The sequence below is a fragment of the Asterias amurensis genome, chromosome 8, assembly GCF_032118995.1.
Source record: "Asterias amurensis chromosome 8, ASM3211899v1".
NCBI lineage: Eukaryota > Metazoa > Echinodermata > Asteroidea > Forcipulatida > Asteriidae > Asterias > Asterias amurensis.
This window is the reverse complement of record NC_092655.1, coordinates 12,677,839-12,701,524: the sequence shown is the minus strand read 5'-3', so window position 1 is coordinate 12,701,524 and position 23,686 is coordinate 12,677,839. Positions and strand designations below refer to the sequence as shown.

The following is a 23,686-nucleotide window of genomic DNA, read 5'->3' as shown; positions in this document are numbered from 1 at the left end:
AACAAACGGTTACAAACGCTTTTTACAGACCAACTCGACCGATCCAAGGCAACGTGTTCCTTTAAGTTACTGAGAAATTCTGAAAGGTATACCCTCTCTTTCAGCGTGACGTGTTTTGTACAATGTACACCAATTTGATTTTGAAAGTTCTTTAGTGAAATATACCATTATGTACGCCTGCACTACACAGGCCAGTCAGTTAAAAACAAAAAAAAATTGATTTAAACTAATAATAGAATGAACGATTTTGACCATTTACCAATTAATGTGAGTGAAAAAAAATGCATTGTGCATAATCAGGTATGACTGTGACGTTTCAACATAACTGATCATGATTTCAAAAACATTTCTTTTAACGTTTTATTGTGGTGACTACTAAGAAGAAACAAAATTATTTCCGTATAACAACTTGAACAATGCAGATTCTGGTGTGACCGTTCCGTCTCTAATCTAATGCAGTGACCATTTGCCAATGCAAGTGTTATATGTAGAAGCTTTGGTTGTGCACCTTTTTGTATTTAATAAGTTGATGTGTTTACATTAAGTGAGGTAAATCGTATCGTCTCGCTTTGCCTTGATCTTGTTGAGGCCATTTTCAGTTTTTATAGAAAACAAACTCCAGTATGGGTCTCCCAAGTCATGAAATTTACTTTCACTGGGGGCCTTTCTCAAACCTCTGCTCGGGCTCCAGGCCCAGGCTCTGTCTGCCAGTCTGCTGATGTACAACCACGTGCCAAATACATGCTGCTCCAAAAATGTATAAGCCTGACAAGGCCAGCTCATACGCACTGCTCACTGCGTTTCCACTGCGTAAGCAGCGCACAGAGCCGGAGTCCAATGCGAGGTTTGAGAAAGGCCCTAGTACTCATCCATTGTATTCATGACTTTAAAGAAACTAGACACTATTGGTAATTGTCAAAGACCAGTCTTCTCACTTGGTGTATCTCAACATATGCATAAAATAACAAAGCTGTAAAAATTTGAGCTCAATCGGTCGTCAAGTTGCGAGATAACAACGAAAGAAAAATACACCCTTGTCACAAGAAGTTGTGTGCTTTTAGATGGTTGATTTCGAGACCTCAAATTCTAAATCTGAGGTCTCGAAATCATATCCATGGAAAATTACTTCTTTCTCGAAAACTATGTTATTCAGAGGAAGCTGTTTCTCACAATGTTTTATACTATCAACCTCTCCCCATTCTCGTCACCAAGTAAGTTTTTACGCTGATAATTATTTTGAGTAATTACCAATAGTGTCATATTGCATGATAGAACTGTAGCTATGGGTGAATTTGTTCGCACAATTCCTATATTGATTATCGTTGCCAAAATTGTTATGGTAACAAAGCAGGATGCAGAGTAGTTAAAATGCACAAAGAGTGGAGGGCCTTATTTTAGCTGTTTAGTAGAATACACAACTTTGCCAGTTTTACAAAACAATATCATAAGGCCTGCATAGCAGCAATGTTAATTTTGTGGCATTTTGGCTGGTGGTTTTGTTTTAGCTATGCATTTGTTTTGCTGTGCTGAGCAATTGTTTGCACTGACTTGGCTGTATTAAATTTGGCTCATGTAAAGAGAGTTTTTCCAACCTTGACAACTTTGGGCGAAAGCCTTTTTATGGTTTATCTTAAAGGGTATATTTGTGTCAAGCCAGTTTTACATTTTGTAGTAATCAAGGCCACCAATAGAAAATGGCGGTCATTGTTTGTTAAACATAAGAAACATTATTGTCAGGTTCCCTATCAACCCCAACTATATTACTCATTTGAATTCTTGTTATGGTTATGGGAACCATACTATTTTTTCTTCTAGCCTTGATTCCCTTGCTGTGTTTAGTCTAGACTATTTGGCAAATACATTGTACATGTACTTGGTACATGTGAACTAGCTAGGAAATAAGTTGTATGCTGGTCTAGTTTAGTGACAAATTTTATCGCTAACTAGACCAGCATGTACCCCCGTTTTCCACAGCTAACATGGGTGTTCCCCGTATTTGCGAAATTGGGGCCTACCACTAAAGACATACAAACACACACACACCTTGGAGTAAATTAAAATGTACTACATCAATCCTTGATATTCTTAAGAGATTATTTATTAAGAGTTTAGTTTCATTAATTACATACTAATTATTGTGATGAGTAAAATTATTGTGATAAAATGTATTCTCTAAAGCATGTAGACATTATTGGTAATTGTCAATGCCTAGTCTGCACTGTATTTGAAGCAACATATATACATACATGAAATAACAAACCTTTGAAAGTTAAAGCATCAGAGTCGCAAGAAAATAGTGGGAAAAAAGTGTTTTCACTGTCTTCAAAGATTGAGTTTTGGACTTTGATATTTTGCAGATCAAAGCTAACTGTTTTACTCATGTATCAATAACTTTCATACCAAAATACTTCTTGGGAAGTTTTCAACCACGCAAGTTATGTGCAAATCTGTGATCATTTATATTTTCAATGGGACCAATGCTGTTGACACCCGTTTAAAGCCATTGGACCCTTTCGGTAAACAGTATTTTCCCAAGGCCCACACTTCGTGTAGCGAAACTTCTATATAAATTAAACAAACCTGTGGAAATTTAGGCTCAATCGGTCATCAGAGTCGGGAGAAAATAACGGGAAAACCCATCCTTGTATCCGCACGTTTCGCCGTGTCATGACATGTGTTTAAAATAAATCCATAATTCTCGCTGTCGAGAATTGATATTGTTTTACTGTTTTCTCAAAAAGTAAAGCATTTCATGGACTAATATTTCAAGAAAAGTCTTTCACCACTACCTTCTGTAAACCCTGTAAGTTATTTGTAAATCTGTGAACTTTTATTTTTTTTTCTGTACGGAAAGGGTCCAACGGCTTTAAGCCACATGGACTGGGGGTGTTTTTGATTACAAGTAGGTTTTATTATCAGTTTTTCCTGTGTACGGTGTCATTTCTTTTTACCAAGTGACTGATTTTTTGTTTTTTGTCATCTACTTAATGTTGTATATAAACAGTTCTTATGATGTTTTGAGGATCTAGCCCCCTGTGTTTTGTGTATATAATAGGTTTTATCTCAGACAAATTTGTTCTATATGTACATGTGTATCGTAGGATTGTCACTTACACATTTTTTTCTTTTATATAGAAACTTCAAGTTCGAATAAATAGCAATGCTGGGATATTCAGCCCTGATACAGACTTACTATGTTGCAGATATATTCATTTAGAGTGAGGTCGTGTTACATATGAACTGTGGACCTGAGAATAAGAGGTCCACACAGTGTAGGGACTTGAACCACTATGTGAACTAACTTCTTCTTCTTCTTCCTTATAAAGTGCAGCCTTCAAATGGTTGAAGAAGTACGCACTACGTGTGAGCGCATGGGTTGACTGAGGCAACAGGAATTTGTGTCAGGTGCAGATAGAATTATGTACAGGTGCGAGTAAAAAGCTGGAGATGACGTTACTTCAGCCGGGGATCCCTTAACACCAGTTTGAAAGCATCAAGGGACGGGTATGCCACATGATCAACTGGGAGGTTGTTCCAGTCCCGGATGGTGCGTGGGAAGAAGGAGCTGGCGTAGACTGAAGAGCTGGTATGTGGGATTGTGAATTCAAGAGCCATGACCTCTTGTTAATGTGGTTGAATGTGTCAGAAGGGTGTTCCAGGGGATGTCGACCAAGTTGAATCTTAACACATGCTTGTTTACGCCTACAACCGTGGACCCCCTTTTGTTCCTCTTTTGTTTAAACTCTAACCTTTTTGCAACAGCTCCCATTGGTTTTGTACACGCTTTCCAACTGTGGACCTTTCCTGAACTGTGGATCCTATTGTCCTCTTATGTTATAGAACCCTGGTTTAAATGTGTATACTTACTCCAGTCCACAAAGTGTTTTTACAGTATTAAAGAATAGGATTTTTCTTAAGTGCACTGAACAAACGAATGTCCACAGAGTGTATGCAACACACAGCTGTGTTTAATTTGTTATGGCATGTCTACTATTGATAACTGAGGACTTTAACAAAAGGGATCCAGGGAAAAGTCACACCAGGGACATACCTTGGTTGATTTTGTGTACAAAACCAACGGGGACGTCTGAAACATAAACAATGGGAGAACAAAGAGAAGTCCTCGGTTTACACCGTAAACATACATGTGTGTGTGTTGTGGCTAAGCAGTCAAGCAGACCAGATTCGAGCTCTGGTTTTTCTGATCAGCTGAGTGAGGGTTCAAGTCCAGGTCTTGATTGACACTTGTGTCCTTTGGAGTCACCCGGACACTATTGGTAATTGTCAAAAACCAGTCTTCTCACTGGCTGCATCTCAACATATGCATAAAATAACAAACCTGTGAAAATTTGTGCTCAATCGGTCATCAAAGTTGGGAGATAATAATGAAAGAAAAAAACACCCTTGCCACATGGAGTTGTGCGCTTTCATATGCTTGATTTCGAGACCTCAATTTCTAAAGCGGAGGTCTCGGGAATCAAATTCGATGAAAATTACTTCGATCTCAAAAACTACGTCACTTCAGAGGGAGCCGTTCCTCACAATGTTTTATACTATCTAAATACCTGTACTGATGCGAAAAAGAACCACAGCACAATCAGCCACTTTGTTTAAAATGTATAATTTAGTTTATTTATGGGTCGTCCACGATGTAGATCGTTCACTCAAACATGTACATTGCACATGTATATATATTTATAAATTAACATTTGCAACAAATAAGCAGTCTTGCATCTACACATCTGTTCATCTGTTTTGTTCTTCTTTTGGAAACCGAAAACACCCAAGAGGACAAAAATTTGATGACCCTTTCAAGTTTTCAAATGGTATTCTGGAGCCCCCCAGCCCCCAACAAACACATTCGACCTACGGTAGTTATTCAAGGAGTTTTTTGTTCTCCCACTTTTTTTTACAAAATCTTTTGATTACCACCGCGAGGACAAATCACCAAAGACCCTTTTGTTTAAGTCCCCAGTTTCAACAGGTACAACCCATTAGCCTTACAAAAAGTTACCTTAATGTGATACACCAACAGTACCATTGTACTCATAAATTGTACGAGTCAAATGCACAAGACTGGCCATTCAGACAAAGCCTGTGTTCAGCAATGCATCATTGTCTATATAACTTAAAGGATTTGAGACCTTTTCAAAATGTTCATAGATTTACATTAAACTTAGAGGGTTTGAAGATAATGATAGTGGAAAGCTTCCCTTCAAATATTACTAACCAACGTGCTGTAGTTTTTGAGAAATGAGTAAAACAATTTCATGAAAATACGTTTGTAAATGCTTAAAATAATTTTGGTCTCATGAGACGAAAATTATTTTCATGACATTGTTTTACTCATTTCCCAAAAACTACAGCACCTCAGCACATAATTTTTTCAGGGAATCTTTCTACTATCATTATCTTCAAACTGTGTAAGTTTAGTGTAAATCTGTGGACGTTGTGTTTTTTGTCCTACAAAAGTTACATAGACCCTTTAAAACAATTTAAAATTTATTATTCAAACTCAACTTACAAACCCACAAAAAAATATAAACGAAAAACAATGGCTCCTCCCTCTTAAAGGAACACGTTGCCTTGGATCGGACGAGTTGGTCTATGAAAAGCGTTTGAAACCGTTTGTTATGAAATGCATATGGTTAGAAAGATGTTTTAAAAGTAGAATACAATGATCCACACAAGTAGCACTCAACATTGTACGGTTTTCATTTTACGTCGCGGACTAACTCGGTCGGCCATTTATGGGAGTCAAGTTTTTGACCCCCATAAATGGCCGACCGTGTTTGTCGACGAGGTAACACGAAAACCACGCAATTTCGAGGCATATTTGTGTAGATCATTGTATTCTACTTTTACAACATCTTTCTAACCATACCGATTTTATAACAAACGGTTATAGAACGCTTTTCAAAGACCAACTCGACCGATCCAAGGCAACGTGTTCCTTTAAATATTGAAGGGTCTGTGTATACGTTTGGTAATGACCCTGAAAATTAATGGCAATAACAAATTACTCGATAAGTACAGCAGCAGCCTGTGAAAATTTCATTTCAAAAGGTGGTAGTGTTTTTGAGATGTTGCCGAAAAATCTTGGGCACACATGCAGGAAGAATAATATGCAATTGGAATGAACAATCGGAGTAGTATATTTTTGGGGTAAAAAAGTTATATATTTTTCCTTAAAGCCATTGGACCCTTTCGGTAAACAGTGTTGTCCAAGGCCCACACTTTGTGTACCACAACTTCTATATCAAATAACAAACCTGTGAAAATTTAGGCTCAATCGGTCATCGGAGTTGGGAGAAAACAACGGAAAACCCCACCCTTGTTTCCGCGCGTTTCGCTGTGTCATGACATGTGTTTAAAATAAATCCGCAATTCTCGTTAACAAGAATTTATATTGTTTAGCTGTTTTCTCAAAAAGTTAAGCATTTCATGGGATAATATTTCAAGAGAAGTCTTTCACCATTGCCTTCTGTAAACCCTGCAAGTTATTTGTAAATCTGTGAACTTTTATTTTTTTTCTGAACCGAAAGGGTCCAATGGCTTTAACTGCAGTACTTCGAAGTAAAAGGGTTCTCAAAGATGCATTATACAATCCAAAGCTGCTGTACTTCTTACCATGTAAGCTTTTATTGATTTTAGAGTCATTACCACATGTATACAGACCCTTTAAAGACACTGGACACCATTGGTAATTGTCAAAGACCAGTCTTCTCACTTGGTGTATCTCAACATATGCATAAAATAACAAACCTGTGAAAACTTGAGCTCAATTGGTCGTCGAAGTTGCAAGATAATAATGGGGGGAAAAAACGCCCTGGCACACAAAGTTGTGTGCTTTCAGATGCTTGATTTCGTGACCTCAAAACCTCAGAATTAAGAAATCAAATTCATGGAAGATTACTTCTTTCTCAAAAACTACCTCACTTCAGAGGGCGCCGTTTCTCAAAATGTTTTCTACTATCAACCTCTCTCCATTACTCGTTACCAAGTGAGATTTTATGCTAATAATTATTTTGAGTAATTACCAACAGTGTCCACTGCCGTTAAACCTATAAGAAAAAGCTACTGCAGTCCTACCAAACTGATCAACAGAAACATAATTCAAGAATGATGCAGAGCTTTAATTAAATTAAACAAATTATTCAGTTTCATATAATAAGTTTGATATTATAAACAAAAATAAATCAGGTATATAAGAATACTAGAATCTTGCAAAGAAAACTTTACTTCACAAGATTAACTTAGCTATGCGCATACTTCATTCACCCAACCCATTACAGCAATGTGTGAATTTTTCTTTGCAGCAGAAATGTTTTCAGGCAAAGTTACACACTGGCGCTCTCTACATCAAAAATATTTGTTTGTTTGTTGAGGTGTTTGTTTATTTGTTTTGTTTGTTTGTTGATTTGGGGTGTTTGTTTTGATAGTGCTGTTGTTGTTGTCAATTTATAGTTCAACAGTCTTTGCTGATCATATTCAATAACTCGATTGTCATTTTGACACGAGTCTAAAAAGTTAGTCACACAGGGAACTTAAAATTCGGTCATTTGAACTGCCTCAGCAATGGGAAAATCCAGTTGCTCTACAGGTGAAGAAATGTTTTCAGGCAAAGTTACACACTGGCGCTCTCTACATCAAAAATATTTGTTTGATTGTTGAGGTGTTTGTTTATTTGTTTAGTTTGTTTGTTGATTTGGGGTGTTGTTTGTTTTGATAGTGCTGTTGTTGTTGTCAATTTATAGTTCAACAGTCTTTGCTAATCATATTCAATAACTCGATTGTCATTTTGACACGAGTCTAAAAATTTAGTCACACAGGGAACTTAAAGTTCCCTCATTTGAAGTGCCCTTGAGCGAGGGAAAATCCAGTTGCTCTACAGGTGAAGTAAATGCATTTTCACCATGAATTCACCGGATTCAAACGTGATCTTGAAGGACAACATCCTCGATGCTCGGCAACATCTTTGCACGACGACATCGGTGAAGGGTCATCCAAGGAAACTGGATAAGTTCTTATGCACTTTATTGTTTCTAGGTATCCGGTTTATCGGTCTTCCTAGATTGTATAGCAACGCCGACTAGTACAGCCCCGATGGTGAAGGCTTGAGCTGCAACACGGAACCGCATCATCAATTGTGATCTCTGTGTTTGACCCTTACGGAAGCTGTAAAGTCCCATGGTGAGTGCGCATGTTGTAGCAAAGACACCTGTAGTAAGAGAGAAAGAAACAAGCCCAAGAAAATTAGCAATAACTTTTAAGCTTTGTCACCAAGTACGTGTAGGGAATGTGTATCCTGCCACCACTTTCTCACTAATTATTTTGAGTAAGTTCGCTACTATTTGATTTCATAAAGAATGAAAAAGTGGAGACAGGATACAGGCATTTATTATGTGAAACTACCAGTATCTTGCCATAAGTGACCAATAAAAATAAATAAAAAGAGAGAGTTTCTCATTTAAATTAAAAAGATTAGTTCTACTCCAAACGGGAATGAAAAGTGGTGGCAGGAGATCTGGGGACTTTTTTACCAAAATTACTTCAGAATTATCGCACTCTCATCCAGATCACAAGCCCCACTTGGCCAAGCAGGATTCAGCTATCCTTGGCTGGCCACACAAGTGGGGCTAAACATGGAGCAATATCCATCACATGATCACATGATCATGATGTGGGATTGCCATCATCAGCTGATCAGTGCTGATACTTTTTGTTAACAATTACTTATGTTGGTCGTATGGTAAAAATGAACTTAAACCCCAAATTTCATCCATCCAAAACAAAACACAAAAAGTGACATAACAATCCAAAAGTTTGTTGACCCCTATTCAATATGCACAAAACGATCACCTACCGATAGGAACGAACGGATTCTCCAGGGCTTTCTTCTTGAATTTCTCCCTGAAACCGATGGGATTTATCGGCTCCCAGTCTGCAAGCTCTATCGGCATTTCTCCAATGTTGGACACCGACGAAGAACTTGGATAATGGTGAAAGTTGTCACCATAAAGTTTTTTACCGGGCCGTTTCGTAACTTCTCCTGTGGAGGCAGCCATCTTGATTGCTGAATTTCACAATGAGGTCAAAGTTCAAGACTAAAAGTAGTCGGGAACCAGACGACTTCCTTTTTGTATTAAAACGAGTCTGGGTACCGCACTGAAAATTCAGAATCTGAAGTCGCACGTGTTTTGACGTGGGATTGATTTAAATTTACAGTTTTGTCTCGCTTTTTAGCGAATAATATCAGGAAAATGGCGAAAGGAAAGAAGTTTAGATACAGTGTTAACAGGCGTCGCATGTGGAAAAGGGCAAAGAAGATGCCAGCAATTACTTGGTAAATAAAAAAATATAAATTATTTATTTCTATTTTTTGTTTTATTTTTTAGCTTTTTTTTATACTAAAAATAAAATCCCTTTCGCTTTTATTAATTTGAGTTTGAAAATTGAAATGACTTTGATTGATTGAGTCAGTGACTCTTTTTTTTGACCTTGGTGATTGGAATGAATGAAAAGGATTCGAGAGTCGGATGACAACAGCATGCATTATGAACATTTAGTTACAACTCTAACGCTCTGGCGTGGCATGGGTCGAAGACCCGAGCGTTTCAAAGCACCGTTAGGCGTTATTCCATGTATTTAAATAGACGAGGTTTGAGTTCAGATAACTTTCCGTATGGCGCAACCACTTTTTCACTCATTTTTACAAAAAGGGATATCTCATTGAGGTAAAAAAAAAGATACTATATTATTTCATATCGAATGATAAAAGTGGTGGCGCCATACAGAAACTTTTGCGGTTTTCAAAGGGAAAGCACCACCATTGATTGCCCAAATTTCAACACTTATACTAATCAAATACCCGGCCCTTTTAAAAGGATACCCAATCACCATACGATATGGGAATGAAATTAAAACATGACTGACTAAATATTTTCGGGAAAATAAGGACGAAAAACTCAACTTTGATTGGTGCAAATTATTGTTGCGGATTTGTGTCGTTAAAGTTTGTATCGCTTTCAAAGGAAGTATGAACCAGGCTCAATCTACACGTGTATACATTGTAATTGTTTTTTTTGTGACCCACAATCCACCATTCTTTTAATCTCATTCTCATGATGGGCAATTACAGTTTTTCCACCACACACCAAACTGTACTGCTATCCCCACATGCTGGAAGTCATGCTCTAAAGTGCCTGTCATCACTATGATTTTCTTAGTTGCTTTTGTAATTTATTAAATTATTTTCACCATTTAAACGATTAAAGCCATTGGACCCTTTCGGTAAACAGTATTGTCCAAGGCCCACACTTCGTGTATCACAACTTCTATATCAAATAACAAACCTGTGGAAATTTAGGCCCAATCGGGTCATCGGAGTAGGGAGAAAATAACGGGAAAACCCACCCTCGTATCCGCGCATTTCGCCGTGTCATGACATGTGTTTAAAATAAATCCGTAATTCTCGTTAACGAGAATTGATATTGTTTTACTGTTTTCTCAAAAAGTAAAGCATTTCATGGAATAATATTTCAAGAGAAGTATTTCACCACTACCTTCTGTAAACCCTGTAAGTTATTTGTAAATCTGTGAACGTTTTTTTTTTTCTGTACCGAAAGGGTCCAATGGCTTTAACCATCATTGTTTTGATGTCTTATCTTTTCAGTAAGCCACTAAAGGAAGCATGGGATCCTAGAAAGAGTATGGAGAAAAACCTGGCTGATTTTGGTTTGTCAGTCGACCCCAACAAGACAATACCAATACCCAAAGCTAGGGTAAGATTGTGGTTGAATAGCCTACAATGAACGCCATTTTATGGGCATATTGGGTTATGGCTTAGAGCTGAGTCAAGCATTCTTGTTTGTTGGTGCAAACATTATTAATAATAAAGCGCCTACAGTATAACCCTATAGGGCCCAACTCCTTCAATATCCTCATTGCTGAAGTGTATGACAAAGAAGGATTTGGGTTGTTAGTGAGCTGCAGCACAGGAGGATTTTGAAGGCTTTGGGACACTATGAGTTTGTATGAGGATGAGATTAAGAAGGACTTGGGCTATTAGGCCATTTTTATAAAGGAGGATTTTGAAGGTATTAGGTCTCATGTAGCTTGGCCAGAATAGGATTGTGAAGGTTTTGGGCTCTTACCATTGGAGACCTAATATCAAATATAATACACCAAGGGCCCCAACAAAGTCCTAAACTAAATCATAAACACGTAAGGATTTAGAAGGATTTGGGATAGTACATGTATGTTCATTTACAATAAGGAGAAGGATATTGAAGGATTTGGACACTTAAGGTTTACGACAACTTCAAACTGAAGGATATTGAAGGATTTGGGCAGTATGTTTCTGAAGGGTTTGGTCTGTTAGGGTTTTAAAGCTTGCTTTCAATGCCTCCATGAAGTTTTAAGCCGTGTTCATTCATGTTAGACTGTTTTCCAATGGGTGAACCTTACCAGCATCCACAATTGAAAGACATGGGTAAACTCAACTGGGAAGCTCTGAAAAGACTAACTCAGAAGACATTTACAGGTACAACCAGGCCGCCACGTTACGTGATCGTCAGGTCTGTCACCCGACGATCATATATCATTGGGGACTAGGTTAGGGGGACCGGATGTGCTGTTTAAAGGGGAGGCTTTTACCCAGATGGTGTTAGCACTGGACTTATCGGCTCTGCCGGTTAGTTAATCTGCCCATTGAAGTCGGGGGGGGGGGGGGGAACCTTCCTAGGCTATTCGCACTGGACTTACATTGGTGGAGTAACCCATTTGCTTGGTTAGTTTACAAAAGGCCAGTCGAAATTTGATCCCTTTCGTTTGATTGATAATAAAGTTACAATGTAGATTTAATATGTAATCCATAATCGCCTCTCCCATGGTATTTGTAGGATGCGTTTATGAAGCACAAGGCACTAGACATATCCAAGATGGCCGACATTGCACCGAAAGACCCAGCAAAGGTCTTTGTTTTACATGGTAAGTATGTTTGTAGAATTTATATATTGTAATAGGTCCTACATGTCCTAATGGATGGATTGAAATACGTGTCATTGACCGCTCATCTTTGATGTATTTTACACGGGAATGGTGCACGGGTGTCACACTGTGCGTGACACTCCTCACCTGTAAAATACATCAAAGCTGGCGCTCAATGACGCACTGGCCTGATACACTTCACGGAGGCAACGAAGGCGATTGCCTCCATGTCCCCTGGTCATTGCCTTGGTGCCCTTGAAATGCTTCAGTAGAAATTTGCAATTTCATCATAGGGTGCCCTATACCAGGGGGAAAATGCCTTGGTGCCCTTGCCCTTTCAAAAACGAAGCATACAGGCCTGGACGCGTATTGCAATCCATCTATAGACTGTGAAAGTCTTATGTGTGTTCAATCATATGGCCTTTTTTTTTTACGTGCACCATTTGTAAATGTAAAGAGCACCACGCACTTGTGTCCACCAACTGCGACACATCACACACAACCCTCGTTAAACTACTGAAAAGCACTGACAAGTACCGGCATAGATGTGGATGTAGTGTCTATTTCCTTCACTCATTAAGGCAATGACCAAAATTAACGTAAACAAAAATAGACTTAAAGACAGTGGACACTATTGGTAATTGTCAAAGACTAGCCTTCACAGTTGGTGTATCTCAACATGTGCATAAAATAACAAACCTTTGAAAATTTGAGCTCAATCGATCATCGAACTTGCGAGATAAAATGAAAGAAAAAAAAACACCCTTGTCACACGAAGTTGTGTGCGTTTAGATGGTTGCTTTCGAGAACTCAAGTTCTAAACCTGAGGTCTCAAAATCAAATTCGTGGAAAATTACTTCTCTCTCGAGCGGATTCTCACAATGTTTTATACCATCAACCTCTCCCTATCACTTGTCCCTAAGAAAGGTTTTATGCTAATAAATATTTTATGTAATTACCAATAGTGTCCACTGCCTTGAACAGTGTATTATTACGAATCTTGCAACAGTGTGAAACTTCAGATTTTTTTGAATGATCTGCTTTAACGGAAAGGTTTCTATTGGGTAATCACTCTTTAAAGGAACACGTTGCCTTGGATCGGTCGAGTTGGTCTTTGAAAAGCGTTTGTAACCGTTTTTTATAAAATACATATGGGTAGAAAGATGTTGTAAAAGTAGAATACAATGATCCACACAAACATGCCTCGAAATTGCGTGGTTTCCCTTTTACCTCGTCGACTAACACGTCGGCCATTTATGGGGGTCAAAATTTTGACTCCCATAAATGGCCGACCATGTTAGTTCGCACAGTAGAAGGAAAACCACGCAATTTCGAGGCAAACTTGTGTGGATCATTGTATTCTACTTTTAAAACATCTTTCCAACCATATGCATTTTATAAAAAACGGTTACAAACGCTTTTGTTTTGACCAACTCGTCCGATCCAAGGCAACGTGTTCCTTGTTTTATACTATCAACCTCTCCCCATTACTCATAATCAAGAAAGGTTTTATGATAATAGTTATTTTGAGTAATTACCAATAGTGTCCACTGCCTTTAACATGTTTAATGTGTAGGATTATGAACTACACAAATATATAAATAAACGATTTAATAGCTAGACGTTCATACTTATTCAAGTCAATGTGAACTCAGCAGTAAGCTCGGTTGGATTTTTGTTGCATTGCCAGCATTTTTATTATAAATGGAAATAACTTTGTTGTCTTTTTTTGTAGCCCTTGAGGATATGGCCAACGTACCACCTGGTCGAGGTATACGGATATCACAACCCCTCCTTCGATACTGTGTTTACATGATGGAAACATACGGTGAAGATTACAAGGTATTTGTAAATCAAGTTAACTATTTCTTTAACTGACAACCAAGTCATTAAATTGTTGTGGTCTCCGTTGCTAACACATAAGATTCACTCACGCCAGCTTGGTGGTCTAACTACATGTAAGTTGTGAGCAGAGTAGATTGTTGAATGAACACGACTATGTACACTGGCTCTTTTCAGAGCCTTCCCTCCTCCCAAAAGAGATTTACACTTGGCTGTACCTCCAAGTCTACCAAGTTACTTCTTTTTCCGCACCATGCAAAGATTCAAACATCACTGATGTCAATCAAACATCACCGTCTGGAGTTTCATCGTGGAGGTGCCGTGGTCGAGCGGTTAAGAACACCGAATTCAAACTCTGGTGTTTCTGATCAGCAGAGTGTGGGTTCGAATCCCCAGCCGTGACACTTGTGTCCTTCAGCAAGACATTTAACCATTGCTTCGCCCTTCGGTTGGGACGTAAAGCTAATGGTTCCATGTGTTGTGTAACGCATGTAAAAGAACCCAGTGCACTTAACGAAAAGAGAAGGGGTTCGCCCCGGTGTTTCTGGTTGTGGCTGCTGAATGCGCCGTAGCACCTTGAAAACTCTTACAGGGTGCTACATAATTGGGTCTCAGAATTAATCACTTCATAAAACTATCTTTCTGATAGTTTGTATATGCACAGCGCCTTGAGTACCTTGTTAGGTAGATACTTGCGCTATATAAGACTTCAATATTATTATAATATTATTATCAATATCTTGGAGAAGGCAAGGCTGTTTTCATTTTGTGTGCACTTCCATTAGAAGTCTATGGGAAACTTTTGAGGGGGCACCAAGGCCAAAATAGGGGCAACGAAGACCATGACCCCCAGGGCCTCCATGTAAGTCCAGGCCAGCTTTACTATTTTGGTATTTATTTGTTTGTTTTTCCCTCCCAGGCAATGGCGAGAGATGTCAAAAACTACTATCAAGACACACCGAATCAAATCCGCAAGAAAATCATCTTATTCCAAAGCATCCCCCAGCAGTACGACCCATACCTGAAGGGGATCAGTGAAAAAAAAACAGGTGAAGTGATGGATACGAGGTGAGCTGAACCACACCACTGGTGGACGGACCTCTTTTGCTACCCAATGCAGGATGAAGGAAATTCCTGCTACAAATATGGATTCATCTTTCATATTACAATCCTTTGGATGTCAAGAAACATACTGTACACAGGATATTTTGTAAAAACATAAACTATGAAAGTTGGTTTTTGTCACTTTTCCCCAACAATTTTGTTTCTTCTTTTATATGATTTTTGGGGGTCCATTATTGTATAATATCACTAGTGACATTTATTTTATTTCCTCCCTGACTTGGAATTAAACTCGTGGACCCCTCCCATAAAATAGAGGAAAGTAAAATGCCTGCTGTATAGCCTTTTGAATTTAAAGGAACACGTTGCCTTGGATCGGTCGAGTTGGTCTTTGAAAAGCGTTTGTAACCGTTTTTTATACAATGCATATGGGTAGAAAGATGTTGTAAAAGTAGAATACAATGATCCACACAAACATTCCTCGAAATTGCGTGGTTTTTCTTTTACCTCGTCGACTAACACGTCGGCCATTTATGGGGGTCAAAATTTTGACTCCCATAAATGGCCGACCATGTTAGTTCGCACAGTAGAAGGAAAACCACGCAATTTCGAGGCAAACTTGAGTGGATCATTGTATTCTACTTTTAAAACATCTTTCAAACCATATGCATTTTATAAAAAACGGTTACAAACGCTTTTGTTTTGACCAACTCGTCCGATCCAAGGCAACGTGTTCCTTTAAGATGCTTCTGGTAAATTAATAATAGTATTTTGGTGAAAGTTTCAGACCATTTAAAAAAAAAAATTATTCACTAAAATTCTTTCCAAATTATTTGAACAAAATGCTTTTGTTTCTGTCTCATTGTTTATCAATACTAGGCATGATAATCTTCCTACTTTAATAGCTCATTTTTTGATGTTTCATGTCATTCGAGCCCAAATAATTCTTTCAATTTTAATTGTCATAGACTAGTCTTCACAGTTGGTGTATCTCAACATATGCATAAAATAACCAACCTGTGAAAATTTGAGCTCAATCGGTCGTCAAAGTTGCGAGATAATAATAAAAGAAAAAACACCCTTGTCAAACGAAGTTGTGTGCGTTTAGATGGTTGATTTCGAGACCTCAAATTATAAACTTGAGGTGTCGAAATCAAATTTGTGGAAAATTACTTCTTTCTCGAAAAACTACGTCACTTCAGAGGGAGCTGTTTCTCGCAATGTCTTATACCATCAACCTCTCCCCATTACTGGTAATCAAGAAAAGCTTTATGCTAATAATTATTTTGAGTAATTACCAATAGTGTCCACTGCCTTTAAAAATCAGGAACTGAAATCTACCTTGGATCCTCTCAATGCTACAATGTATAGCTTATATGACAGGTACATAAAATGAAAAACACATTTGAAACACCATGTTCGAAATTATACCAATATACAAAGATTTTTATTGCAGAATAGTATTCTCAGCGAGTACAAAAAAATTCAAGTTATCACTCAGTATTCACATGAATCATTAGAATATTACAGAGTAAAACAGTTGTGATTGAACTATTTTATAGAGGTGTTGTGCATAGCAGGCTGCACCCATACAATACAATTTACAAAACCCTGATATTAAAGTTGTCAGAAAGGAAAAAGTAATTTTGCCCTATGTTTAAAAAATAAAATACCCTAATCCGATTTACTCTCAAGGTGTCAAGGGAACCCTTTGTTGAAGGTTGGGGGGGGGGGAGGACTGCACTAAATTGGGGTTGGCAGAATTGTAAACTGAAAATACTTGAAATGTGATTTTGTAGCTCTGTGAAATTTGTCCCTACTGTATTATTCTATTTTTAGCTTGTTTTTTAGTCCACAAATAGAATGAAGGACGTATGGGAGGCATTGCAGAGAAAAAGTATCTGAAACTAAGGTCTTAACGTTATGAAATTATGAGAATCCACTTTTGGGAGTAAAACCCATATCAGACCAGAGTCGCACCGAAATTAAAAAATTCTGAATTAAGTACATGAACTGTTTGACGTCTGAAACAGCTGGAAGTCGAAAGAATGTCTGTTGCAGTCGTTTGTAACGACTCTGGAGCACCTTGGTTGCAGTAGACCTTGACCTTGTCATGAGCCAATGTAAATGTTATGTTAAGTTATGTTAAGTTTGCCCGTCTGAAACCAAAATTTATTTGGGTCGAACTTGGGTTAGTCCTTATGTATTTGGCTTGGCGCGACTCTGGTGCGCCTGTATGAATTAGATGTTATATGCTTTCAGAAGCTTTAAGAAACAGCATACTCGGTGCTAAAGAGGTAGATCAAAGTGTTTGTGTATATGTGAGGAAGGACATCAAAAGGTCTGAATTCAGAAACTTTCTCATCCACAAGAGTATATAAATTTGGTTAAAAGAGCTAGAGGCAGTTTGAATCCTATGAACTGCCTCTAGCTACCAGGCAATCTCGGTAGTCTAGTTGGTAAGACACTGCTCTAGAATTGCAAGGGTCGTGGGTTCGAATCCCACCCGAGTAACATGCCTGTGATATTTTTTCACAGTACTCGGGGGAAAGTACTGAGTATACAGTGCTTACACACATCGGTGTATGGGTAAATATCAAAATTAATATTCTTTATCCCCGATGCAAATTTAACATCTCTTATATCGTTGTGGTACCCGCTGCCAAAACATAGGATTCAAACTGCCTCTAGCTACCGGGCAACCTCGGTAGTCTAGTTGGTTAGACACTGCTCTAGAATTGCAAGGGTCGTGGGTTCGAATCCCATGCGAGTAACATGCTTGTGATATTTTTTCACAGGACTCGGGAAAGTACTGAGTATACAGTGCTAACACACATCGGTGTATGGGTATAAAAAATCAAAATTAATATTCTTTATCCTCGATGCAAATTTAACATCTCTTATAGCTTGTAACTTATTTGAGGTAAAAGTAATGCCCTAATTAAGGATCACAATAATTTATTCAAATTCTGAAAAAAAACATTATGACAGTAAAATAAATTTACAAGCACGTTAATTGTTAACATAAGTGATAATATTATTATGAATTAAAGTTCGAGAATTATGATGTTCAAAACTTGTGCCATGAGTGTTTTGTGCAGGAATCTCGGAAAAGCAAATAAATTTTATATTAATTCAAGCATGTGTTTCCTTAAGATGAGAAGTGTACTGTGCACGTCTTAAATTATTTTTTGGTATTGCTAGAAACCACAGAAGATGATGAAACATAATCTGAGCCCAATTTCCTAAAGCCTGTAAGCACAAATAAAAACAAGCTTAAAAAGCATTGCTTAACATACTCAGGTAACCAGCTAAAATTACATTAAGTTTCAGTGTTGTGACTGGTGCCCTACAAAATTTTGGCTTAGCAGATAAACCTGTCAAGCAGTATTTTCTGCAAACAGCTTTATGAAATTGGGCCCTTTTCACTTTATGAAATGAAAGTTAAAAGAAAAAATTTGGAACTTGACAAAGATTGCCATTCAATGAAAAAAGCCTCAAATTGTTCAGAGAAATTATTTGCTAATAAAATAACAATCCCTGTAAATCTACAGAAAATACTCTCACTGCATGGATCAGTTTTGGGCTCCAAACAAAGAATCAAGATTGTGAGCATTAAAGGCAGTGGACACTATTGGTAATTACTCAAAATAATTATTGGCATAAAACGTTTCTTGTGACGAGTAATGGGGAGAGGCTGATGGTATAAAACATTGTGAGAAACGGCTCCCTCTGAAGTGCCATAGTTTTCGAGAAAGAAGTAATTTTCAATGAATTAGATTTCAAGACCTCAAGTTTAGAACTTGAGGTCTCGAAATCAACCATCTAAACGCACACAACTTCGTGTGACAAGGGTGTTTTTTCTTTTATTATTATCATGCAAGTTCGATGACCGATTGAGCTCAAATTTTCACAGGTTTGTTATTTTATGCACATGTTGAGATACACCAACTGTGAAGGCTAGTCTTTGACAATTACCAATAGTGTCCACTGCCTTTAAGGAAAGGAAGAATTGGATTTGATAAGTTGACATTTTTATACAGTTTAATCACACACAATCCATGCGGTAATACTTATAACAAATACAGCATTCTTTTTCGTTGATGCAAACTAGCACACTGTTTGGTATAATTGGATCTTTTCACTGTCGAGGGTTAACACGTTAAAAGGTATACCAAAATAAAATACTGTAAAAAATATATGTAGCTAATATCAAATACCACGTATACATGGCCTCATTAAGAATTGCATTTATGAACAAGTTTTTAAAACAGAAAACAAACGCCTGCTTTAAATTGGTGTTACCGCAAACCTTTCTATATCGTATTTCCACCATGCAAAGTTTCAAATCCTACTTGCTTTAAATTGTTATTGATGGTTAGGGAAGTAAAATTGTCTGTAAAAATTATTGAAATTTAGCCAGTCAAATTCATCTATAAATAATATTTCCTGCAAATGTGAAGCGTATTTTGGTGACGCAACAACAATCAATACGCACTTCCTTCTTTGCTGCAATGGAATTCGCATTGCAGGAAGCAATTGCAGGAAGTTTTAACCAGTCTTTAGACATTAGTCCAAGCTGCCAGCAAAGTTTAACATTCCTGCAAAGGAACCCTTGCATAAAGCATGTGGCCATCGCTGAGGTCAAATGTGCACGTGTTTACATGCAACTTACTCTCTCAGCCAATGATAAGTCTTCTTTTGACCTCAGTGAAGGCCCTGCTCTGCTTGTGATGTCATATGCAAGGGGAAACAGTCCGCATATTAACAAGGAAACCCCCCAAAAAGGAAGCTTACATGCAAGCAAAAAATTGTTTTGTGAAATTCTTGTGAATGCTAACTTTTCTGGCAAACACAAAACATTGTACATACTGTCCAGCCCAGGACCCGACCGCCAACGCTATTCTCTCTGATGAAACAGTTTTTTATATTGTTTTCTACGCATAATTTGTCCCCTAAAAAATCATTCCAATGTCCACAGGCTTAGTTGTCGCGAGTTCAAGTACCAATCATTTTTTTATTCAAATGTTTTTTTAAACTACACCAAAAAATACCATCACTCTTTAGGTTTTTCTGTTGTATTTTTGTTATGCAAATCTCTTCTGTGCTAAATCGGTTTAGTATAAAATTAGTTAGTTATTATACAACATAATGTTTTACGTTTTGTGTTTGTATAATCAGTGCTACATTTTTATATATTTGTGTATTAATTTTAAAAAAGCACATTGTCTGGACGCACACTTGAATCTAGATAATATATTGCATAGTGTACCGTTTTAACTTCTTGTAACAGGCTGTGCTAATTCCTCAATACGCGGCGGACATCGCGCTCTCTTGGCTCCATCACTTACGATAAACGCATCAGGATTGAATTGCACATGGTCCATTGTGGCGCGCATGATTGGTCGCGCTAGGTCTACGGTGCGTGTGGTCGCGATGGTACGTCGAGAGGCGCGACTTATATCCCTTTGGACGGGGCGTTCATGTTGGTATCCATCCACAAGTCCCTTTGGCTTAGCTAGTTCTAACTGACGGGGTGTCGCAGTGGCATTCCTGGCCAAGTCCGATACCTGTAGGTCATATAAGAACAAAGTTAAATGAATAAAATTCATAATAATTTATTTGTATCATAAGCAAGACACTATTTATATAGACTGATCCAATGCGCAAAGACTGCATGCTGTACCTCCATTGCTGGGATGCAGGCCGCGCATGGTTTTATACACAAATACATGAAAAAACCATAATCTCTTGCTCTTTCTATATGAATCATATGTCTTTCTAAACAATTTACACACTTTCCCTGCACGTCGGGTTGTGTTACATCAGCAATGTTTTTGACAAGAATTTCAGTATTCACTTTTTACTGTTCAGATTCAAATATGTGTTAAACCCCAAATCTTGTTGTTCTGTCAGGGAATTTGTGTAAAAAGACACTTCATTCCCATAAAAAGTTTAACATAAAACCTTTGTTCACGCTTTGTGTACAACAACCGTGTTGCGCGACCAGCCTCCCAGCAATTGGGGTAAACCAGCAGCACTTGGGCGTGTGGGATAAAAATGACATGGTCTATATTTCATCCACTTCCCAAGTCTCACACATATCAAAAACGAGGTAACAATCCAGACGCACAAAACGAAATCATCTCTGTACATGAAAATAAAATCACCCGAACAGCAAGAGTGATTTGCAGAGTCTTCACTAAATGCCATTTAGTTTTTACTTTGACAGTAAGTATTTCAATTGAAAATCTTTCTCTGAAGAGATTGATGCTTGGTATGAACTTTAAACCACTGAACTTCAAAATGAAGATAATATGTGAAGTTAACAATCCTGTACTTTCTCATCAAGAAATACTTTTGGACTTTTGGTTCTCATGTAAATCTACTAGGTTATCGGACGAGTTGGTCTATAAAAAGCGTTTGTAACAGGTTGTTATAAAATGCATATGGTTGGAAAGATTGCAAGGTTTTCCTTTTGCTTTGAGATGGCCGACCGTGTTAGTCGCACAGGTAAAAGGAAAGTATTCTACTTTTAAATTATCTTTCCAACCATGTGCATTTTTAAACAAACAGTTAAAAATGCTTTTCAAAGACCAACTTGACCGGTCCAAGCAGTGGGTCCAAGGCAACGTGTTCCTTTTTAAGTACCATATCCTATCTCGGACCTGATACTTCACGGAGGAAATAAAGGCGACTGCCTCAAAAAAACGAAGCATACAGGTCAGCTACTTGATACCCAAATATATCTTTGGTACTTACCGGCCATTTGGAATCTCTAAACGGCCCTTCAGGTCGACTCTTGGCCCTTGATAGACTCTCTAGTCTTGCTGAAGCAATTGCTTTCTTTGCATTGTCGCTCACAATAGATTCAATCTATGGATGACAAGAGGAATTAATATGAGATGCTAACCCAAACAAACAAAAGCTAATGATCAGGGCCCAATTTCATAGAGCTTAAAGGGAAGGTATACTATTGATAATTGTCAAAGACCAGTTTTATCACTTTGTGTATCTCAACATATATATGCATAAAATAACAAACCTGTGAAAATTTGAGCTCAGTTGGTCATCGGAGTTGGGAGAAAATGATGAGAGAAACAACACCCTTTTTGGTTGTATTTGTGTGCTTTCAAATAGGAATAAAAGACTTCTAGCTAGAAATGTTATTATTTTAGCGAGAAGTTACCTCTATTTTAAAATTTATGCTACTTCGGAGGGAGCCGTTTCTCACAATGTTTTATACTATCAACAGCTCTCCATTGCTCGTAACCAAGTCAGTTTTTAAGTTAATATTTGTTTTGAGTAATTACCAAACATGTACCTTCCCTTTAATGCTTTTAGCACACCAAACTCTTCTTAAGTTAGGATTAATCTCAGGACATAGGACGAGTTGAGTCCCGCATCCAAATACGTAGGAAGAATTGAACCCATCCTAAGTTAGGACGGGTTACTGGTCCTAACTCGAGTTAGGATTAATCCTAGAGTTTCGTGAAATTGGCTGCAGGTCGAGTTGGTCTTTGAAAAGCGTTTGTAACCGTTTGCTGTAAAATGCATATGGTTGGAAAGCTGTTTTTAAAGTAGAATACAATGATCCACACAAATATGCCTTGAAATTGCATGGTTTTCCTTTTACCTCGTCGACTAACACGGTCAGCCATTTATGGGAGTCAATTTTTTGACCCCCATAAATGGCCGACTGAGTTAGTTCGCAAAGCAAAAGGAAAACCTTGCAATTTCAAGGCAAATTTGGGTGGATCATTGTATATATTCTACTTTTAAAACATCTTTCCAACCATATGCATTTTATAACAAACGGTTACAAAATGCTTTTTATAAACCAACTCGCCCGATCCAAGGCAAGGTGTTCCTTTAAACTTACCTCTCTGGGAGGCTGGTAATCTCTGTGTGGCATTTTCTCCTTGGCCAAAGACTCTAATCTGAGTCTACTTTTGGCACGCTTTGCTGCTTCACTCACTTCCCATATAGGTGATTCTCTCCCACAGCTCAGAGCGCCATTTATCCTAAAAATGAACAATCAACAAAACACAAAATAAGTAGGATTTGAAACTTTGCATGGTGAAAATATGATATGGAAAGGTTTACGGTAACACCATGTAAATTTGACTATCTCTAAATGAGTTGGGGTGGTTCTGAAAAGCAATGGTTCTTGATAGGAAATCACCTCAACTCGTTTAAAGATAGCCATTACATGGTGTTAACGCAAGCCTTTCCAAAACACAAAATGAAACTTAGAAGAAAACAAATTAGTTGTCTCGACCTGAGAATGACCCTTTATCTCAAACACAAAATCTCTTTTGATTGGAACAGTATTTTGAAGTAGATGATTATCTGAGTTAACGCTTTCCTTTTTGGACAACTGTTAAAAAGTATATTTCAAAAATCAATGAAAAACAAGTTGCTTAGCAATCCTCCTTGACTGGCAAAAATTCCTCTGACATATTTTGTTTGTTTTAATGTTTTATTCCAGCATTTGACTAATGAAAATATTTTGACTTGCAAGATTGGTGCACATCATGAGCTGCCATATTTTGATTTTTACTAGCCTTGCTCAAGGCAGTCGCATTATTCGCTCCAAAAGAGGCCACTGTAAACCCACTGCGCGGTGCGTGCGATCACACCGCATGACCCACCCGTATACACACTGTCACATCGTACGACTACTGTGCACACAAGTCATCCGTACTCGTACCACTAACTGCATGCGGAGGCCGTCACGCCTATCATGCTCGCTGAGCGTCCGTGGTGGTGGTGTGTGATGTAGACACGT

The 23,686-nt window shown here is 37.9% G+C and overlaps 3 protein-coding genes across 3 annotated transcripts in view; 1 reads left to right on the top strand and 2 right to left on the bottom strand.

Moving 5' to 3' along the window:
- Window positions 1–8,030: 8,030 nt before the first annotated feature.
- On the bottom strand, window positions 8,031–9,070 carry LOC139941127 (HIG1 domain family member 2A, mitochondrial-like). The gene is made up of 2 exons (XM_071937573.1): window positions 8,867–9,070; window positions 8,031–8,221 (listed from the first exon to the last, which is right to left on the bottom strand). Exons 1-2 carry the CDS (start codon window positions 9,066–9,068, stop codon window positions 8,046–8,048), a joined length of 378 nt encoding a protein of 125 aa, XP_071793674.1. The 5' UTR covers window positions 9,069–9,070; the 3' UTR covers window positions 8,031–8,045.
- Window positions 9,071–9,180: 110 nt separating this feature from the next.
- On the top strand, window positions 9,181–17,374 carry LOC139941126 (nucleolar protein 16-like). The gene is made up of 5 exons (XM_071937572.1): window positions 9,181–9,346; window positions 10,676–10,784; window positions 11,904–11,991; window positions 13,727–13,833; window positions 14,753–17,374. Exons 1-5 carry the CDS (start codon window positions 9,264–9,266, stop codon window positions 14,903–14,905), a joined length of 540 nt encoding a protein of 179 aa, XP_071793673.1. The 5' UTR covers window positions 9,181–9,263; the 3' UTR covers window positions 14,906–17,374.
- The window catches only part of LOC139941125 (sperm microtubule associated protein 2-like), a 21,864-nt gene continuing 14,491 nt past the window's right edge, over window positions 16,314–23,686 (bottom strand). Inside the window, exons 6-8 of the mRNA XM_071937571.1 lie at window positions 22,778–22,919; window positions 21,658–21,771; window positions 16,314–20,465 (exon numbers count right to left, since the gene is read on the bottom strand). Coding sequence (XP_071793672.1) covers window positions 20,172–20,465; window positions 21,658–21,771; window positions 22,778–22,919 — 550 coding nt within the window. The 3' untranslated portion in view covers window positions 16,314–20,171. The remainder of the gene's footprint in view (window positions 20,466–21,657; window positions 21,772–22,777; window positions 22,920–23,686) is intronic.

What these genes read in the sequence shown, in the direction of transcription:
- LOC139941127 (XM_071937573.1), bottom strand. Translation starts at nt 9,068, where the DNA reads ATGGCTGCCTCCACAGGAGAAGTTACGAAACGGCCCGGTAAAAAACTT. An exon ending in GAATCCGTTCGTTCCTATCG is followed by an intron (nt 8,222 to 8,866) that starts GTAGGTGATCGT and finishes CTCTTACTACAG; the next exon opens with GTGTCTTTGCTACAACATGC.
- LOC139941126 (XM_071937572.1), top strand. Translation starts at nt 9,264, where the DNA reads ATGGCGAAAGGAAAGAAGTTTAGATACAGTGTTAACAGGCGTCGCATG. An exon ending in TACCAATACCCAAAGCTAGG is followed by an intron (nt 10,785 to 11,903) that starts GTAAGATTGTGG and finishes TGGTATTTGTAG; the next exon opens with GATGCGTTTATGAAGCACAA. An exon ending in CATACGGTGAAGATTACAAG is followed by an intron (nt 13,834 to 14,752) that starts GTATTTGTAAAT and finishes TTTCCCTCCCAG; the next exon opens with GCAATGGCGAGAGATGTCAA.